General features: G+C 54.0%; 1 protein-coding gene across 1 annotated transcript; it reads right to left on the minus strand.

Annotated features, from left to right (window-relative positions):
* Positions 1 to 9,457: 9,457 nt before the first annotated feature.
* On the minus strand, positions 9,458 to 14,893 carry CISH (cytokine inducible SH2 containing protein). The gene is made up of 3 exons (XM_055413914.2): positions 14,702 to 14,893; positions 11,285 to 11,505; positions 9,458 to 11,043 (listed from the first exon to the last, which is right to left on the minus strand). Exons 1-3 carry the CDS (start codon positions 14,719 to 14,721, stop codon positions 10,520 to 10,522), a joined length of 765 nt encoding a protein of 254 aa, XP_055269889.2. The 5' UTR covers positions 14,722 to 14,893; the 3' UTR covers positions 9,458 to 10,519.
* Between the last annotated feature and the right edge of the window lie 4,740 nt (positions 14,894 to 19,633).

Here is a 19,633-nt window from a genome sequence, read left to right on the forward strand (position 1 = left end):
CCCAGCCCAGTCCCAGAACAGGGTCACAGCCTCCATGGCTTCCCGGGGGCCCTTCAGCTTGTTCTCTTCATTCTCTTAAGTAAGGACACCGAGGCTCCAATGGGCCAGATGTGTGCTCAGGACTGCACCACTGGGCACGGGTGCTAGGACCACACCAGGTGGCTTGATGCTGCAGCTGGGGCCTGTACCCAGCGGGGGACAGGGATCTGAGGGGAAAGATCCTGGAGGAAAAGACTGGCCTGAAGGGGAGACAGGAGTCATGGCCAGAGGTTGCCTGTTCGTTAGTGAGGGACTCAGTGCTCAGGGCGCGGCGCTGGGATCCCACCTTGCTCTCCCTCCTCCTCCCGCTTCGCCCATCACAGCCCCGGCTGTTCACCAGCCTGGCTGGTACACTGTCCCCGAGCATCCCGAACATCCTACTTTCACCTGTGCCCCCTCCCCCGCACACCGCCCCTCCTCCCAGGCACACACACCCTTTCCCCCCATATTGTTTCCCGTTGTCCCCTCTTGCCTATCCTAGGGCTGGGTACCATAAGATGTTGTACCAGACCCGCGCCTGCCCTGGCAGACTCAGTGCTGAGACAGAGACATCTACGGAGGCACCTGCAGTCAGGGAGGGTTTCCTGGAGGCATGGATTCCCAGCTGTGGCCGCGGTACCTCCTCCCCCTCACCTGGGTCACTGCCCCTCCTCTAAGCCTCTCTCCCTGGAGTGGCCAGCGGGTTCCTGGAAGCGTCCCATCGCTCTGCAGTGCCGATTCCAAGAACTGCGGCTCCTGGCAGCACTTGCTCAGGATCCTTTCCTAGAACATAGGCCTCGCCCCACCCAGGCTACTGGGGTCTCATTGGGCAGCTGGCGGAGGGAATGAAGGAGGGGGTGCCCTGGGCGGGGCCTCTGTAGGATCCAGACACTGGGAGGTGGGCCTCGGCTGTCAGCCCGGAGAGGGTGGCCACCCTAGCGTCGGGGGCAGGAGGTCAATGTGTATGAAGGCACTTTTTGACTCCAGTCAGCTGTGGGGGCGGGCTAAGCTCAGGGAGTTCAGCTCACAGCCTCCCTGCACACACAAGAGGCTCACCCATGGGGCCTTGAACTTGGGCTCTGGTTGCTACACTCCACTCTCAGTAACCCCCACCCCCTCATCCCAGGGTTCCATCTCAAAAGCACAAGGCACAAGCTTTCCTCTGGCGTCAGAGCAGGCCTTCAATCAGGTAACCTCCAGAGGTATGGGCCAGGGCACAGGAGTGTCAGGTTCTGAGCAGTGAAGGCGGGATGGGCCACTCAGTGATTGGAAGGACAGGACACCTGTGTTATTAATCATGTTATAATTTTACCTTGCCGGATTATGACGGAGGAAGTCACCCCATCCTACACCCTCAGCAAGGTGGGTGGGGGTTGGGGGTGACAGCCCCCGATTCGTGGGCCAGGACAGGGTCCACCTTCCCTCAAGGTCACTGGGCCTCCCCCTCTGAGGCGTGTCCTCCACCCCCGCCACCTCTGAGCTGGCAACAGGCCTGCCCACCCGCCTGGGACCTGCCAGATCACGTTGAGCAACCAGTTCCTGAGAAGCGTTGAAGGCTGTTTGGTTTAAAATTAACTCCCCCGCTCCCCCTCCCCTGCCTGCAGGCCTCCTCCGAGTTCTTGGAAGAGGCGCTCTGCTCTTTCTTCCTGGGAAGAGGCCTCTAGCCGCAGCTGCTGCGATTCTAGCAAAAACACCTCACCCAGGGTGGAGGTGGGGGGGTGCCCATGCCCCACCTTCTCTGCCCTCTGTGAGGACACCCGAGGATCCTTCTGGAGCCTAGCTCGGCCCAGTGCATCCACTGACCCCAAGAGGAGAAAGGGGGTGACTGTCAAAGTGCTGAGAGCAGGTGCTGCTGCCCTAAAGCCCACGCCCCCTCCCATTGGCACCTGCTGGCTCTGAAGAGTTAAAGGGCTACAGAGACCCAGTCGGGGCACCTCTGGGGTAGAGACAGTGAGGGCTGATCGCACAGACAGCAAACGCAGGACTGTGGTCTACTCTGAGGCATGTCTGGCTCAAAGAGAGAAAGCACTGTGCTCAGGGTCACCCAGCTTTGCCTACCTAGGCTCAGCCTGCCCACTAGATGCTGGGCTGACAATGCTGATCTGGCAAGGATGCCCGGAGGCACACCCTGGCAGGCACTCACACTGGGGTTAGAGCTCTTCTTTTCTCTTCCCCACACTCCTCTGCCTGCCCTGGGAGGGAACCCATCTCCTTCTGGATAAGCCTTCGTTTTCTAGTGTCTCCTTGGGCTCCATGTCTCTGGAACTTTGGAGGAAAGATTTCCGGAGAACCTGCTCTCCTACAGCTCCTCCTACCATGGCTGTGTATCCGAAGGAGCTGAGGAAAACAAAGGAATGTTGGCCAAGTGGAAAGGTCAAGACACACACACACACACACACACACACACACACACACACATTGATGTTGCTCAGAAGTAGGGCTGGTGGGGGTGGGAAGGGGAGAAGTGCTTCTCAGGGGAAGGCAGAGAGAGAAGAAACACTTTTAAAAACAAAGCTCTGGCCCAACCCAAACTGAGTGAAATCTTCCCCTCTGCTGAGGCGCCTGGCTCTGGGGACAGGAAATCCCAGGCTGGCTCATGGGTGCTGGGTGTAGGGAGTCCCTGCAACAGGGCTCTGCCTGGGGAGCATTTGCTGGGTGGTACTCCCCTTCCAGCCACACCATCAGAGTGTGGGTCACCCTAATGAGGACTGTGCAGTAAAACAGTCCTAGAGGACTGCCTGGAGGAGTCATGGCCATCCCAAGATCCCTCAGTCTTCAGAGGCCAGTTCTTGCACTCTGTGCCCTGCCTGCTTCAACCAGGCTTGAGTCATGAAAGCAGCTGTCTTTCCATTGAGCAGAAAGCTTTGGCCATACCAAAAGGCTCCTCCAGCTTTGGGCCTGTCACATCCCCTCCTGCTCATAGATGAGCATCAGCTACCACTCACCCCATTTCCCCCTACAGCCAGGCACAGCCCCGTTCCAACCACCCTGTGGCAGGGCACTTCTAGTATCTCCATCAGACAGATAGGGAAACTGAGGCTCCAAGAGATTAAACCTCTTGCCTGAGATCCTTAGGGTGATTTTGGAGGGGCTGAAATTTGAACTCTGCCTGCGTTCTTTCCACTTGGCTAATTTACCTCTTCAAAGACAACTCCAGGAGACTTTCATGGGAAGTGTGGGGGGTGTGTGTGTGAGAGAGAGAGAGCGAGAGAAATTTAGCCAAAGAATGGTTGTTTTGAATTAGTCGTGGAAATTATGTTTTCTTCTCCCCAGGCTGGAGAGACCTGGGAAAACTCAGGTCCCAGGGGGATTCCCTAGGATGCGATGGGTACCAACACAGGCATGAATCAGTACTAGAGAAGCTGAGGAAGACTTCTCAGAAAAGGAGTATTTGAGTTGGACTTGGAAGAGTGAGTAAGAGTCTGCCCCGGCAGAATGAGGAAGAGGGGCATTCCGGGATGAATGATATCATGGGGAGGGCTGTTTGGAGAGAAGAATGGAATGGCCTGGCGGGTTGGGAAGCTACATCTTGGAGTCTGGGGTGAGGCACAGGCAAGATATGAGGGGAGCCTGTGAACACCAGTAAGTGAGGAGGGCGGGTCACTATTGGGTGTGCAAGCCCCTCACTCTGGCGGTGGTGGCAGGGCTGAGGGGCCAGTGAGGAGGCCATCAGCTCAGTGACCCGTGGGGAGGCTGGATGTGGGCAAGGCCGCCATGGGGAGCAGCAGGAGAACGGCCTGAGGTGGGCCAGGGCCAGGGGAGAGGGACATGGAGACCAGCAGGTGGGGGGTACATGTGGGAATTTGGAGGTGTGTCTAGGGAACAGTCTGGACAGTTTGTCCAGGACGAGTCCAGGTCTGGACAGGGGGAGTCCTGAACCAGGCTGCTCGTGTTGCCAGGCAGACTCCTGTTCAAGAGTTCTAGGGTGAGGGGGCCAAGTCCTGGCCTGGGATTCAAATCCCTGGGCTCCAATCCTGTGTGGCCACTTCTCTGGTGACCGTGGACAAGTCACCCTGCCTCTCTGGATATCAGGCTTACAACTTTGAAAGGGGACCGACCCAGCTCCCCTCCCTGACCTGTGACTCACCTTTGAGGGCACATTCCGCTAAGGACTGAGAGAGCAACAGGCCTGAGGGAAACCCACACAGCCCGCCTCCCCCAGGTGTGGGCATGGGTAGCACATGGCCTAGTTTCTACTGAAGTTGCTAGAAGGTTGGACTGGTCTGGCCTCTACCCCAAGCCATGCAGACACCAGACTGTGGGTCTGTTCGCCATGATGGGAGCCCAAGGCCTTGGTTGGCAGGTGACGCCTGAAGGTGGAGGCCTGGGCTGGCAGCGCAGCAAAGCTGGGGGTGGGGGGCAGTGAGGGGCTGCTTATATCTCTAGGGGGTTCTAGCCAGTTCTCCTGCAGCTCCCCTGGGGACTGCAGGGGACAGCAACACCTGCCCAGCCCACCTCTCAAATGGGATTAAACTAAGGGACAAGGAATAGTTAGTGACAGCTGCAGCAGCTGCCACATTGAACCCTCTCAGCCTCTCCTCAGTACTGCCTCGTGAATCCTCCTGGGTCCCCCCACGTTCCCTCTGAGAGACGTGCTGTCCCTCTTCCCACTTCAAAGCTGAGGAATCTTCTGAGGTTCAGTGAGGTTGAGGGATGTGCCCCCCAAATCAAGTGTACAGCACATAATCCAGACTGCAGGGGAGGTTTGGGGAAAACCAGGGTGTGGGGGACACAGGAGACAGGAGTAAACCTCTGGGGACCCTCCTACATCTCAGGTCTCAGGTGTGAGAGCCCCAGTCTGCCTCAGTTTGGGAGGGGACCCCCCCCCAACCCTGCAGTCGGGGTGAGGGAAGGACACCTTCCCCAGGAGAGACTGTTGAACTTCTGGCAAAGCTCCCACTTACTTTATATTAATACTGGTCCGACAGGTTGGTGTGAAAGAGCTGCCCAGGCCTGCGCAGGTTCCACATCTCCTCAAGGAAGAAGGCCTTTGTGAGGTTTCACAACCCTCCGGCCTCCTTGATCAGGACTTATCTCAGGCTCTTGGCCCATCTGCTTCACCGTACATCTGTGAGGGGTGGGAGTTTCCCATCTGAGAGTGGAGCCAGCCTGGCCCGTGTCCCCAGCCCTATTTAGACCCATTTCGGCCTTGATCATCCAGCAAGATTTGCTCAGTTTGCAGATTAGAAGCTGAACCCAGGGGCAGGGGGCCCGATAATAATTCCAAGGGTGTTAACGACACTCAGCGATCGTGGGCGAAGTCTCCCAGGAAGACCTCTCATTGATTGACAAGAGAAACCTGAGTGGCCTAGTGGCATCTCTGTCCCAGAGTTGTTCCATCAGAGTGTTGTGAGTCCAAGGAGGGACACCAGATAAGATTAGTCTGTGAGCCCACCTCCCCTGGCCTGACGGAATCCTCCAGAGTGCAGTCCCCAGCCCTCCTCCTCCTCCAGAATGCCCTTCTGAATTGCCCCATCCTTGTGGCCTGTCCCTAGCGCCTTGTGGGTGCCAAGGCTTTAGCATGCCAGCCCCCGGGAGGCAGCGCAGAGCCGCAGTTACACAAACAAGGTCTTGATTCAGGGTTTGAACCCCGCCTCTACCCCTCACAAGCTGTGCGACCCTGAGAAAGCCACAACCTCTCTCTGAGCCGTACCTCTTTTCCTGTAATGGGGACAGCCTCTATTGGTGTGCAGGGCTGCAGGGAGAACTCAGTGGGCATGAACTCCCGCCCAGGATCGCCTCACCTCCCCTGGTCTCCATCTCTCTCCACTCCGCCATATCCCAGACCTCTCAACCTCCTTTCTGGCCTCTGGCCCTCAGGCCCTCGTGGGGTCATCCCCACCCGGCTGACAGGCTCACTGCTTAGAAATGAGCATCAGATCGTAGTATTTCCCTGCTGAACTCTGAAGGGGCACTCCACCACCAGAACACCGTCCATGGGTCCCCCTCTGCCCTCTCCACCCGCCCTCTGTCTCCTCAGCCCTCCTGGAGAGCCAGCCATCTTCTGGTCTTGCCAGTTCTGTTCCTGCCTCAGGGCCACTGCACTGGGGCTCCTTCCACCTGACGTGTCCTTTCTCAACGGTGTCCAGGCTCAGGGCCACCTCATCTGCAGCGGTGTCCCACCCGCCCCCCAGAGCACTCTCTTCCCCGCGCCCTGCTCTGCTTTCATTTCACTCTCAGAAGGCGTCCCGAGTGTCCATTTGTGAACTTGTCTATTGTCTCTCGCCCACCAGCCCATGAATCCCACAAGGGTGGGGAGTGTGTCCATCTTATTCCCTGCTGTGTCCTCAGGGCCCAGATGGAGTCCAGCCCAGTTGGTGCCCAGAGAGGATGTGTGCTGGCAAAGGGCTGAATTGGTAACGGGTTACTATCCATTATTGTGTGCATGTCGTGCGGGTTCCTGTCGCCCACCAGTCAGTTCCCCACTTCGTCCCTGACCAGTGCCTGTAGGCTTGCACCTCTCACCAGCCCAGAACCACCCAGGGGTGACTGCAGTCACCAGAGGGTATTTAGCATCTGTTAGGCTGGCTCTCTGACCCAAGTCAGAGGGGCCCGATGACATGCCCTCCACTGATCCTGTTCTAAGCAGGCATCACTCACTCCCTTGATAGGGAAATGTGAGAATAAGAGTGAAGCTGACTGGAACTTCCCTGGAGGTCCACTGGTTAAGATTCATGCTTCCAATGCAAGGGCTGTGTTCGATCCCTGGTTGGGGAACTAAGATACCACATGCCACATAGCGTGGCTAAAAAAAAAAAAAAAAATTGAAGCAGAAAACTATCAGGGGTCAGAGGTAGCTGGTAGCCCCTTTTCAGACAAGACCCAGACCCTGACTTAGGCTGAGGCAAGGGGGAAGGAGATAGGACCCTGTTGGCCAGGCCAGTAGCTCTAGAGACCTTAGCAAGCAGGGACACAAGGGGCTAAAACCAGCATTCAAGAACAGCTCACCTGAAAGCTACCCACACCAGCTGCCCACCTCACATAGCAGTGCATGGGCAAGGGGGCAGTCGGGACCCCGAAGCCTTAGCTCTGCTCTGTGCCTCATCCCCTCAGCCACCCCCTTGCCCCTTCTGGGCTTGTCTCATCTGTGGAGTAGGGGTAATATTTTGTTGTTTAGTCACCCCGTTGTGTTCAGTACTTTGCAACCCCATGGAATGTAGCCTGCCAGTCTCCTTTGCCCATGGACTTTTCTAGGCAAGAATACTGGAGCGGGTTGCCATTTCCTTCTCCAGGGACTCTTCCCCACCCAAGGATTGAAGCTAGGTTTCCTGGATGGGCAGGCGGATTCTTTACCGCTGAGCCACCGGGTTAATATTTAGGCCCATTCTAACCCATTCAGCATTGTAGTGAGCACTGCATAAGGTGCAAAGCCCTTGTCTGTTTCCAGCACCCTGCGGACATCCTGACATCTCCCCTCTGTGGACAGTGAAGGGCTTCCTTCCACTCCAGCACTGTCTGGGCCACAGTGCCAGGTAAGGAAGAGCCTGCCTTTGGCCCCTCTATGTCCACTGCCTGGACACTGAGTCACTGAATGACTCAGATCTGGGGGTGGAGCAGACACAGGGGTCATCTCAGGCATTCTGGGAGTCACAAAGGGGCTGGGATCTAGGCTGAAGCAATGAGAAACCACAGACATCCCTGGCAGGGCCATGGTGCCCTGGACGAGGTGTGTTGCTGGGCCCTGCAGCCAGCAGTGGAAAAGGTGCCAGGCGGGACACGTGGACCTAGTAAAGATAGCCCTTACCCACTTCTTGATCACAGTCACCCAACAGCAGCTCCACTCTTTGCCACACCTCTCTCCATACCCCCAGGGTTCTATAACTCCAGAGTTCTTGATTTTTATCCTGTTTTGCCTCATCCTTGTCATCAACATCACTCCTCACAATCTGCTGACATTTGTGTCTTCGAATCGGCAACTTTTAATTGTCTAATGGCTAAGAAAATAGAAAGGTTAGAACTATTTCTGAAATGAGGGCTGAAAGGCCATGAGTGAGCTTCAGAGGTACTTTCCTGTGAGGGTCTCAACGGTGTAGAAAGTTTCAGGGCAGAGTAGGGTTCCAGGTGCTGAAGTGCTCCAAAGGCAGGCCATCAGATAACGGAGATGTTTTCATTTTACTTGCTCTTTCACCTACTTCTGGTACACAGGACTCTGATTGAAAGAGTCCCCAAACCCCAGTCAGCCCAGGAAAGAACCCCATCAGACCCTGTGGCCAGCCACTATCCCCAAGTCAACTGCCGCGCTGCACAGAATGACCTTTCCTAGGCCTCCTTGTGATTAGGAATATAAGCTACCCGGTCATGCCCTGGTGCCTTTGAAGGCCCTGTACCTTCTCTTTGGGATGATCCAGCCTGACTTCTCTGTTAAGCCTCATCATCTCAAAAGACGCTGCCCCCCAGAAGTGGTCCACAGCACCCACACCCCTAGTATTTTCCACATTTAGTTGGCATCTCCTGTTCACGCATCTTTCAGGTCTGATGCTCCTCTGCTAACCTCCCCCACCTGGCACTGGGCAGTGACCCTGCAGGCAGTCCCACTAATGACCCTGCATCCCACCCTCCAAGGGGAAAAGAGGGAATGAGTGGACAAGGGCTTCTCCCTACCCCTTCCACTATAAAGCTAACATCATGGTATCTGGTCCCATCACGGCAAATAGAAGGGGAAAAGGTGGAAGCAGTGATAGATTTCCTCTTATTGAGCTCTAAAATCACTGCAGATAGTGACTGCAGCCATGAAATTAGAAGTCAGTTGCTTCTTGGCTGGAAAACTATGACAAACCTAGACAGTGTGTTAAAAAGCAAAGACATCATGTTGATGACAAGAGTCATATAGTCCATATAGTCAAGGCTATGGTCTTTCCATTAGTCATATACGGATGTAAGAGCTGGAGAGTAAAGAAAGCAAAGCACGGAAGAATTGAGGCTTTCGAACTGTGGTGCTGGAGAAGACTCTTGGGAGTCCCTCGGAAAGCAAGGGGATCAAACTGGTCAATCTTAAATGAAATCAACTCTGAATACTCTTTGGAAGGGCTGAAGCTGAAGCATCCAATACTTTAGCCACACGATGCAAACAGCCCTGACTCACTGGAAAAGACCCTGATGCTGGGAAAGATTGAAGGCAGAAGGAGAAGAGGATGACAGAGGATGAGATGGTTGGATGGCATCACTGATTCAGTGGGCATGAACTTGGACAAACTGGGAGATGGTCAGGGACAGGGAAGCCTGGTGTGCTGCAGTCCATGGGGTCATGAAGAGCTGGACATGATTTGGTGACTGAACAACAATAAGAACCCTCTCCACTCCACTGGGTGCCCTAGCAGGGCCGGCTCAGCCACACAGGTCTGGGCCTCTGCTGACCCAGATGTAAAGTGGGGGATGCTGACAGTAAGATCGAAGGGGACAAATAGTATACAACTCAAAAAAGGCCCCTCTGAGGGCTCCATACATGAAAGGTACAATTTTATTGTCATTACAGAAAAAGCAGTGAAAATAAAAAGACTACCAAATTGTTTTAAGTAATAATTATTTTATAGTCTCATCGGATATGGAGTTTCGTTCCCTCTCTTGTGTGAACGCACTTTCTTGGGCAGGAAGCAGACCCAGCAGAGCTGGAGCGGTGGCCCTCCAACGACCATGCCGCTCCCTGACCCGGCCCCCAACTCGTGCAGGGCCTGTGCCCCAGCGAGACCAGCTCTATGCAGACAGGGCTCGGCCCTGGAGGGGGTGAGTGGCAGGCTCTGCTGGGCACTAACATGTTGGCTCCAGGTTCTTGTTTATTCACCTATCCTCCCAAAACAGGGCTGGAGGTCAAGGAGGAGGACTCCTTCTCGGGTGGATGGGTTAGTGCCAGGACATGCAGGACCACCTTGGGTCCAGCAGCGCATCTCAGGGTGGGATGGGAGGAACCAGAGAAGCTGGGGCCAGTCTGGGGCCTCTGGAGTGCTCAGGGCAGAGAGGAGGGGTGGGCTCACCCCGAGACCAACCCAGGGAGAATAAATAAATAAATACTATATAACTGTGCTGTCCCCCAGTTTGGTCTGTGCCCCTGCCTGGGGACTGTCACCATCAACCTCAGTTCCTCTGGCTGATATACCCCCAAGACAGAGGCTGGCTGGCTGGAAGGAAGGGGCCCGCCCCACCCTGAGGATGGAGAAACCATGGTCGGCCAAGTCTACGCAGTTCAGGAGTCCGCAGCAGGTGAGTGGGGGACTGGGCCCAGCCCACAGGGTTGAGACAAGGTCCTGCCAGTGCCCTCTCTTTTGACGCATATGGCCCACCACAATGGAGTCACATGGGAGTGGGGGGCGCTGACCTCCAAGTCGTGTGACACTTCCCCTGACCCCTCACCCCCAGCCTTGTTCCTGCAGACCGTTCCTGGTCTAGCTGCCAGATGCGCACGGGCACCAGGATGACTGGAGGAGGGGTCGAGGGAGCCCAAGTCCAGCTGGGGCCCATGTCCCCTCCAGGGTCCAGCTGGGTGAGGCCAGGCGGCTGCTCGGCCGGGTCAGAGCTGGAAGGGATATTGTCGGAGGTAGTCAGCCATGCGCCGGGGGAGTGGCAGGCAGTCCACATCGGTCACCAGACGGTTGATGACGAGGCGGCACAGGTGCTGCAGGCTTCGGGTGCTGCTCCTGCGCACAAAGGGCTGGACCAGTTTCAGGTGAACGGCCGTGGCGGGCAGGGCTGGGTCACCAGGTGCATCTTCCTTCGGGGTGGGCAGGGCTGGGGTGGTGGCAAGGTCGGGATTGTCACTCCGGATGTCTGCGGCACAGGAGGCCACGTAGTGCTGGACCAGGCTCACCACATCTGGGAAGGCCAGGATGCGTGGCCTGGACAGGCAGTTGGAGTCCAGGCGGAAGCTGGAGTCGGTGTACTCAATGCGCACATTGGTGGGCCCGCGGGTGGTCTTGACGGACAGTGTGAACAGGTAGCTGGGGTGGGTGCTGTCACGTACCAGGAAGGTACCTTCTGGCATCTTCTGAAGGTGTTGCCGGGCCTCACTGGCTGTAATGGAACCCCAGTACCAGCCTAGGCAAGTGGACAGGAGAGGAACCAACTGGTCACAGTGGAAAGTAGCTGGGTGCACCAACCCAGGGCACGGCAGGGCTCAGCCTCTTCTCGTCACCCCTCCCTGGGGAGGGCTGGGGCCCTTCCCTCCCATCAGACTCTCCTGACCAGAGGCTTGCCTCTCAAATTAGACTCAACAGGCAGAGCTAATCTTCCCCCATCAGACTTCCCAGAACAATTCTTCCTCCCTCCTCAGACTCACCAGATTCCCGAAGGTAGGAGAAGGTCTTGGCTATGCACAGCAGGTCCTCCTCGGGGTCCACCACCTTGGGCTCCCTCTCTGGCTGGGCTGGGGACTCCTCTACTGCCTCCTCCAGGAAGGCGCCAGCAGGCAAAGGCTGCATAACTGGTTGGCGCAGCTCCAGGGACTGGGCCCACAGGGGCCGCTGCCCAATCTGCTCCACGGCCAGCAAAGGACAAGGTCTAGAAGGAGGTGCGTGGGCAGTGAGTGGAGGCCCTGTGCTCTCTCCATTTCCAGAGATCCCCTCTGCCCCAGTGACCTCGGGCCAGTCTATCTCACTGTGAGCCCCCGTTTCCCCTCTGCTCACTCATGAGACCAGTATTCCACCTCCCGCTTGTCAGCACAAAAGTCCCCCTTGATGACCTCTCCCACATATGAACCCTCTACTGAAAGAGACTTTCCCACCCTCCTGCATTTATCAAAGAGCAATTATAGTTGGACCCAGTATCCATGGGGAGATGGTTCCAGGAGATGGAACCTGTGGATGTTTGAGTCCCTTATATGAATGGGGCAGTACAATGAATACATGGGCCCTCTGGATCCCCAGGTTTCACATCTGCAGGGACAAAGGGCCATCTGTAATCACTCCTGTTTTGTACCAACCAAATCCATAGATCATTCCCTGTAGGCATCTCTAGTTCACAGTAGCCAGTTGGGGTTCCCACCACATAGATAGGATCCAGTGCAAAGAGGCCCCACAATGGTGCCTTCCTGGCAGAGGTGGCTGATTAAATGCATGGTCCTGGTTGAGCCAAGGGATGGGTCACATGCTACCTCCCCATGGACAACAGTGTCTGTCAGAGGGACCCTGGTCTACACTGGCCAGGCCTTAGAGGCTAGAATTATCTCCCCAAACAGGTCAGACTCCCATTCTGTTCTCTCCTCCTCCCAGCTGAGGGTCTGGGGTACACAGTGGCCTCTAAAGGCACTAAGTCCCACCTCCCATAAGTATGAGCTCCCACCAAAGGGCAGGCTGCTCATCCCACATTCCAGATCCCAACCCAACAAGCCTGCCCTACCAGACACCGTGATCTTAAGCAAACACTGCTCTTCACTAGAGGTCCACTTCCCCACTGCCCCAGTGAGGGGTCATCCCAGCCCAGACACTGAGGGGTTGGGCCACACCATATTCTCAGATGACTAGAATTGGGTTGCTGAACCGGCCCCAGTCTGAATAGTAGCTTCTATTTAAAAGAAGCCCACCCAGTGCAGTGATCCTGGGGGTTCTTGGGAGTGAGAGGCATGGCCCCGGTTCCCACGGAAGAAACTGCCAGTCCTCTCCCACTCGTCACAAAAGAAATCCTCGGATCTCAGTTCTGGGTCTGGTTCTCTGCCAGGCCTCAAGACATCAGGGTAACGTAACCTTGGGCCCTGCCCTAAAGGAGTGCTCATAACCCAAAGTCATCAAAAAGCAAAGGATGTTACGGGGGAGTCAGGGTCAGCCTGCTCCTGAGCCAAGACTCAGGCCAGAGACTTCGAGAAGCGGCGAAGGCACCGCAGGCTGAGATGACGACATGGGGAAACACTGCCAGGTATTGCTTACGTGGCAGGAAGAGGTAGGCAGGAGCTGGCGGCAGGAGCCAGGGAGAGGAACCAGATCTGACAATGTAAGTTATAGGTGACTCTTAGAAGATGTTAACAAATCAGGGGCTGGCAACTGCTCATGAGAAGAAGGGACCATAAGACCCTGGCACACCATAGCCTGGTGACACTTCTCCTCCCCCACTCTGGCTGCACAGAGGCAGCTCTGGACTCCCTCTAGAAGAACTGGAGGCTGAGATCCAAGCAACTGGCTGAGGACCTCCCTACTGGGACCCAGAGCTCAGCTCAGGCCAGGGAGCCTTCTAGGACTATAGGAGTAGGCTAGCCAGTCAGACCAGACAGAGTCTCTGGGGGTGGTCATGTCCAAACAGCTTAGCATATGTGGGTGTAGGGACCTCTAGGGATGATGATATGATATCTGGATGTGTGAGTGGTTGTAAGGTCACCACAAGCTCCTGGTGAGTGACTATATATCTGGGCAGGGGTGTGTCCACAGCTGTGTCATTGTGTCATGGCTGTGGTGCTCCAGGTGTAGGTGGCCAGTATGTGAGGGTGCCTGCTGTGCAGCCCAGCCTGTGCATTCTGTTTGGGGACATAAACTAGGGAAGCAAACTCAACCCTGAGCAGGTAGCCCTCAGCAAAGCTGACACCCAAAACCTACGGTTGGGAATTCCTGCTCCCAGGCTCAGGAGAGCACTAGCTGGTCTTGCTCCCTGACAAGCCTGATGCACTGATATTCCACGGGGGCCTTCAGATGGAGCAAAGTGAGAGAGTGTGAGACCCCAGAATTGGCTGGGGTCCTGTGAACAAAGGCAGAAGTGTGGGGGAAGGTGTTCGGGAGTCCCAAAGTGCAGAGAGGAGAAAGGGAGATGCTGGAGATGATCAGGGAGAAACTGAAGCATGTACAGTCTTCCTAGCACCTCCAGGTGCTGGAAACAGGACTGCTCAGAGCTGGGGGGCACTTCAGCCTTGCCCCACCTTCCACCCTTCCTCTCTTGGTACCATACCAGTTTTGATAATAGCAGTCACTGGGCCACCTAGTTCTCTCTGGCTGTGGTGCACCCACTCACATCTCCTTTCACTCACCCTGGAGCTTCTGAGCTCCTGTCAGATGAGTTTGGAGAGCATCAAACCCTTGGTTGAAGGGGACGCTGAGGCTCTGGTCAGAAGGAATGTGTTAAGAATGCTCAGCTGAAGCCAAGACTGTCTATTAAGCCCCCACCCCACCCCTGCAAGTTTTTGGGAAACTTGGAGAAGGGAGGCAGGAGCCAAGGCACTTTTCACATTGGGACCCCATATTGGACTAAGAGTAGGGATGAGGCCATTGTGAGGGTGTGCCTCAGACAGAACTGGGTCAAACCTAGTCTCTTCCAAGAGCTGCTTGTTCAGCAGATGCAAACCTGGGTAGAGGTAAGGATCTCAGATTGATTTCCCAAGAAGAGCCTAACTGCTAGCCTGAGGCAGGAGAGTGGATGACAGGACAGAAAAGAGCAAGGGCTAGCCCACAGTCACAGTAGGTTATAGGGCTGGCAGGCCAGGGTAGAGCGCTCCCGATCCAGAACGGCTGGGCAAGTGAGCCACGTCTGGGAGGAGGCGCTGCCTGAAGCTCCCCAAGCTTAGCCCACCCTGTGTTTCTCCTGTCGCTAGCTGACCCCCAGCTTCCGTACCCAGAGTGCCAGTAGAGGTGGTGACGATGTTGTCACCTTTCTTTGTTATCACACTCCCGAGGTCTTTCTCCGACCAATCAAGCCCTCTTAATACTCGGTGGCTAGCACGAGGCCAGTTCTCCGCCGCGTCCCGGCGCGGAGCTGGGCTGGGGCAGAGAGCCGCGCTTACCCCTGAACGCAGAGGACCATGTCCCGGCAGCTGTTGCTCCGGAGCTGAGGCTCGGCCTGACGGCGGCGGCTGGAGTGAGCCAGTGGGCGCGGGGCGCGCTCGCAGGGCAGGCTCCCGGGGTGCACGGGCGGCGGGCCGGGACTGAGAGGTGGCGTCGCGGGCGCGCCGGAAGGGCGCGGGGGGCGGGCCTGGAGGACGGGGCGGGGCGAACAGCCTAATCTTTTGTTCTCTGTGTCCCAGCCCTTCCCGGAAGCAACGTCTTCCTAGAACCGCCGGCTATGCGGTCGGGCGGCGAGGGGTGCGGGTGGGGGGCGCCGGCTCCCTTAGTCTGAAGCCGAGGGCAGCTAAAGGAAACACCTTTGACAGATTTCCAAGAACTTTCCAGGAAAATGGGGCGGGGCCCTGCGCGCCGACCAGTCGCAGCCCAGGAGGTGGGGCCGAGTGGTCAAGGAGGGCCAATTAGAGTGCTTGGATTCGAGGCTGACGTGAGCCAAGGGGGTTGGGCGTGACCTAGAGACCAACCAGTGAAAACCAAGTTGAATAGGCCTGGGGAGAGGCCGGTGCTCTACCTATCTGAGCTCAGATTTCCTTCGGGGCACTCCGCTTCGTTAGCGACAGGCCCGCTTATCTCTGGATAGGACCGGTGGCAGCACGAGGGTGCGGCCACGGGTCTGTCCGCCCAGCTAGTGGCTCCTCCAAGGCGGTGTGCTGGTGTGCAGGCGCCCCCTATGGGCTGCACTTGGACCCGTGGACCCTGTGTGGGGGGGCGAGTGGCGTGGGTTGTGGTTTGGAGAGAAACATTAGGGGAGAAAAGGGGTTCAGAGGGAGTATCCAGATCCGAGCAGGTTCACGGAGGTCAAGCCTGCGGCCACTGCAGCCAATAGGATCCAGGCTAGAAGGTTTCCCCTGGGAGTCGGGGAAGAAGGCGCCATCCCAACCTTTGCACTCTGCGGGGCCATCCAGTCTCGGCCCTAAGCTGGCCTCTGGCCAGTCCTCCAATCAGGGAGGAATTGACTACCAACTTGAGGAGACAGGCAAGGATAAAGAGCTCCCAGCTCACCCCACAGGACAGTTCACATGTGTCTCTGGCTTGGTGGGCCCCCTAAAAATATGGGAGAGAGACCTGGAGCTCCAAACACCCAGAGATAAACTGAAGCTAGGGGATAAAGTAGAGAGGAGGAGTAGTGACAGCCTCTCCCATCTACACGGAGCACCTGATACATGTGATTCTCAATAGCTGGTATTGCTCCCATTATTGCTGAGTCCCAGGAAACATGACCCTACCATGATCCTTTCCACTTTTTCCCATTCACTGGACCTACCAGGGAGCATCCTTAAAGGGGCTGCACACACATCCTTGAAGCCCTTGGGCCAGGAGATGAGAGAATTAGAGCAGTGGTAGGGTTCACCCCACCTTCTTGGCGTGTACCACCCAAGTTCCCTGGAAAGAAGGTAAACTTCAGGTCCCCTAGCAGGGATGACAGGCTCCTGGCAGTGTCCAGAGGCATAAATGGTAGTATCCAGGCTTTCCCCAGGGCAGACAGGGCTGAGCTTGTCCTGCCTGGGAGGGGATGGAAGACTGAGGGATCCAAAAGCAAAAGCCTGTGAAGCAGGACCACATGACAAAAATAACTGGCTCACATGAGAAATGACTCCATGAAACCCACTTTTTTGTCAATTTCCTGAAGGGAACTTGAATTTCAGCCCCACTTCAGTTAAGTTGAGTCACTCAGTCGTGTCCGACTCTTTGCCACCCCATGGACTGCAGCACGCCAGGCTTCCCTGTCTATCACCAACTCCCAGAGCTTGCCCAAACTCATGTCCATCAAGTCGGTGATGCCGTCCAACCATCTCATCCTCTGTTGTCCCCTTCTCCTCCCACATTCAATCATTCCCAGCATCAGGGTCTTTTTAAATGAGTCAGTTCTTTGCATCAGGTAGCCAAAGTATTGGAGTTTCAGCTTCAGCATCAGTCCTTCCAATAAATATTCGGGACTGATTTCCTTTAAGATGGACTGGTTGGATCTCCTTGCTGTCCAAAGAACTCTCAAGAGTCTTCTCCGACACCACAGTTCAAAAGCATCAATTCTTCTGTGCTCAGCCTTCTTTATAGCCCAACTCTCACATCCATACATGACCACTGAAAAAACCATACCCTGACGAGACAGACCTTTGTTGGCAAAGTAATGTCTCTGCTTTTTAATATGCTGTCTAGGTTGGTCATAACTTTTCTTCCAAGGAGCAAGCGTCTTTTAATTTCACGGCTGCAGTCACCATCTGCAGTGATTTTGGAGCTCCCCCAAAATAACGTCTGTCACTGTTTCCATCATTCCCCCATCTATTTGCCATGAAGTGACGGGACCAGATGCCATGATCTTAGTTTTCTGAATGTTGAGCTTTAAGCCAACTTTTTTACTCTCCTCTTTCACTTTCATCAGGAGGCTCTTTAGTTCTTGTGGTGTCATCTGCATATCTGAGGTTATTGATATTTCTCCTGGCAATCTTGATTCCAGCTTGTGCTTCATCCAGTCCAGCATTTCTCATGATGTACTCTGCACACACGTTTAATAAGCAGGGTAAAAATATACAGCCTTGACGTACTCCTTTCCTGATTTGGAACCAGTCTGTTGTTCCGTGTCCAGTTCTAACTGTTGCTTTTTAACCTGCATACAGATTTCTCAGGAGGCAGGTCAGGTGGTCTGGTATTCCCATCTCTTGAAGAATTTTCCACAGCTTGTTGTGATCCACACAATTAAAGGCTTTGGCATAGTAAATAAAGCAGAAGTAGATGCTTTTCTAGAACTCTCTCGATTTTTCGATGATCCAACGGATGTTGGCAATTTGATGTCTGGTTCCTCTGCTTTTTTCTAAATCCAGCTTGAACATCTGGAGGTTCATGGTTCACACACTGTTGAAGCCTGGCTTGGAGAATTTTGAGCATAACTTTGCTAGCGTGTGAGATGATTGCAATTGTTTGGTAGTTTGAACATGCTTTGGCATTGCCTTTCTTTGGGATTGGAATGAAAACTGACCTTTTCCAGCCCTGTGGCAACTGCTGAGTTTTCCAAATTTGCTGGCATATTGAGTGCAGCACTTTCACAGCATCATCTTTTAGTGTTTGAAATTTAGTATTTAGTATTTGCAATAGCTCAACTGGAATTCCATCACCTCCACTAGCTTTGTTCATAGTGATGCTTTCTAAGGTCCATTTGACTTCGCATTACAGGATGTCTGGCTCTAGGTGAGTGATCACACCATCGTGATTATCCAGGTCATGAAGATCTTTTTTGTATAGTTCTTCTGTGTATTCTTGCCACCTCTTCTTAATATCTTCTGCTTCCATTAGGTCCATAACATTTCTGTCCTTTATTGAGCCCATCTTTGCATAAAATATTCCCTTGGTATCTCTTAATTTTTTGAAGAGATCTCTAGTCTTTCCCATTCTATTGTTTTCCTCTATTCTTTGCATTGATCACCGAGGAAGGCTCTTATTTCTCCTTGCTATTTTTTGGAACTCTGCATTCAAATGGGTGTATCTTTCCTTTTCTCCTTTGACTTGCACTTCTCTTCTTTTCACAGCTATTTTTAAGGCCTCCTCAGACAACTGTTTTGTCTTTTTGCATTTCTTTTGCTTGAGGATGGTCTTGATCTCTGCTTCCTGTACAATTTCACAAACCTCCATCCACAGTTCTTCAGGCAATCTGTCTATTGGATCTAATCCTTTGAATCTATTTGTCACTACCACTGTACAGTCGTAATGGATTTGATTTAGGTCATACTGAATGATCTAGTGGTTTTCCCTACTTTCTTCAGTTTAAGTCTGAGTTTGACAATAAGGAGTTCATGATATGAGCCACAGTCAGCTCCCAGTCTTGTTTTTGCTGACTGTGTAGAGCTTCTACATCTTTGGCTTCAAAGAATATAATCAATCTGATTTTGGTATTGACCCTCTGGTGATGTCCATGTGTAGAGTCTTTCTTCTCTTGTGTTGTTGGAAGAGGGTGTTTGCTCTGAGTTCTCTTGGCAAAACTCTATTAGCCTTTGCCCTCCTTCATTCTGTACTTCAAGGCCAAATTTGCCTGTTACTCCTGGTATCTCTTGACTTCCTACTTTTGCATTCCAGTCCCCTATAAAGAAAAGGACATCTTTTGGGGGGTGTTAGCTCTAGAAGGTCTTATAGGTCTTCAAAGAACTGTTCAACTTCAACTTCTTCAGCATTACTGGTCGGGGCATAGGCTTGGATTACCGTGATATTGAATGGTTTGCATTGGAAACGAACAGAGATCATTCTGTCGTTTTTGAGACTGCATCCAAGTACTGCATTCAAGTACTGCATTTTGGACTCTTTTGCGACTATGATGGCTACTCCATTTCTTCTAAGGGATTTCTGCCCACAGTAGTAGATATAATGGTCATCTGAGTTAAATTCACCCATTCCGGTCCATTTTAATTCGCTGATTTCTAAAATGTCGATGTTCACTCTTGCCATCTCGTTTGACCACTTCCAATTTGTCTTGATTCATGGACCTAACATTCCAGGTTTCTATGCAATATTGTTCTTTACAGCATTGGAATTTACTTCCATCACCAGTCACATCCACATCTGACTCTGTCTCTTCATTCTTTCTGGAGTTATTTCTCCACTGATCTCCAGTAACATATAGGGCACCTACCGACCTGGGGAGTTCATCTTTCAGTGTCCTATCTTTTTGCATTTTCATACTGTTCATGGGGTTCTCAAGGCAAGAATACTGAAGTGGTTTGCCATTCCTTTCTCCAGTGGACCCCGTTTTGCCAGACTCTCCACTATGACCCAGCCATCTTGGGTGGCCCTACACAGCATGGCTCATAGTTCCACTGAGTTAGACAAGGCTGTGGTCCATGTGATCAGATTGGTTAGTTTTCTGTGATTGTGGTTTTCATTCTGTCTGC

The sequence above is a fragment of the Moschus berezovskii genome, chromosome 24, assembly GCF_049115385.1.
Source record: "Moschus berezovskii isolate FMDL1 chromosome 24, NW_MosBer_1.0, whole genome shotgun sequence".
In the NCBI taxonomy this organism is placed as follows: Eukaryota; Metazoa; Chordata; class Mammalia; order Artiodactyla; family Moschidae; genus Moschus; species Moschus berezovskii.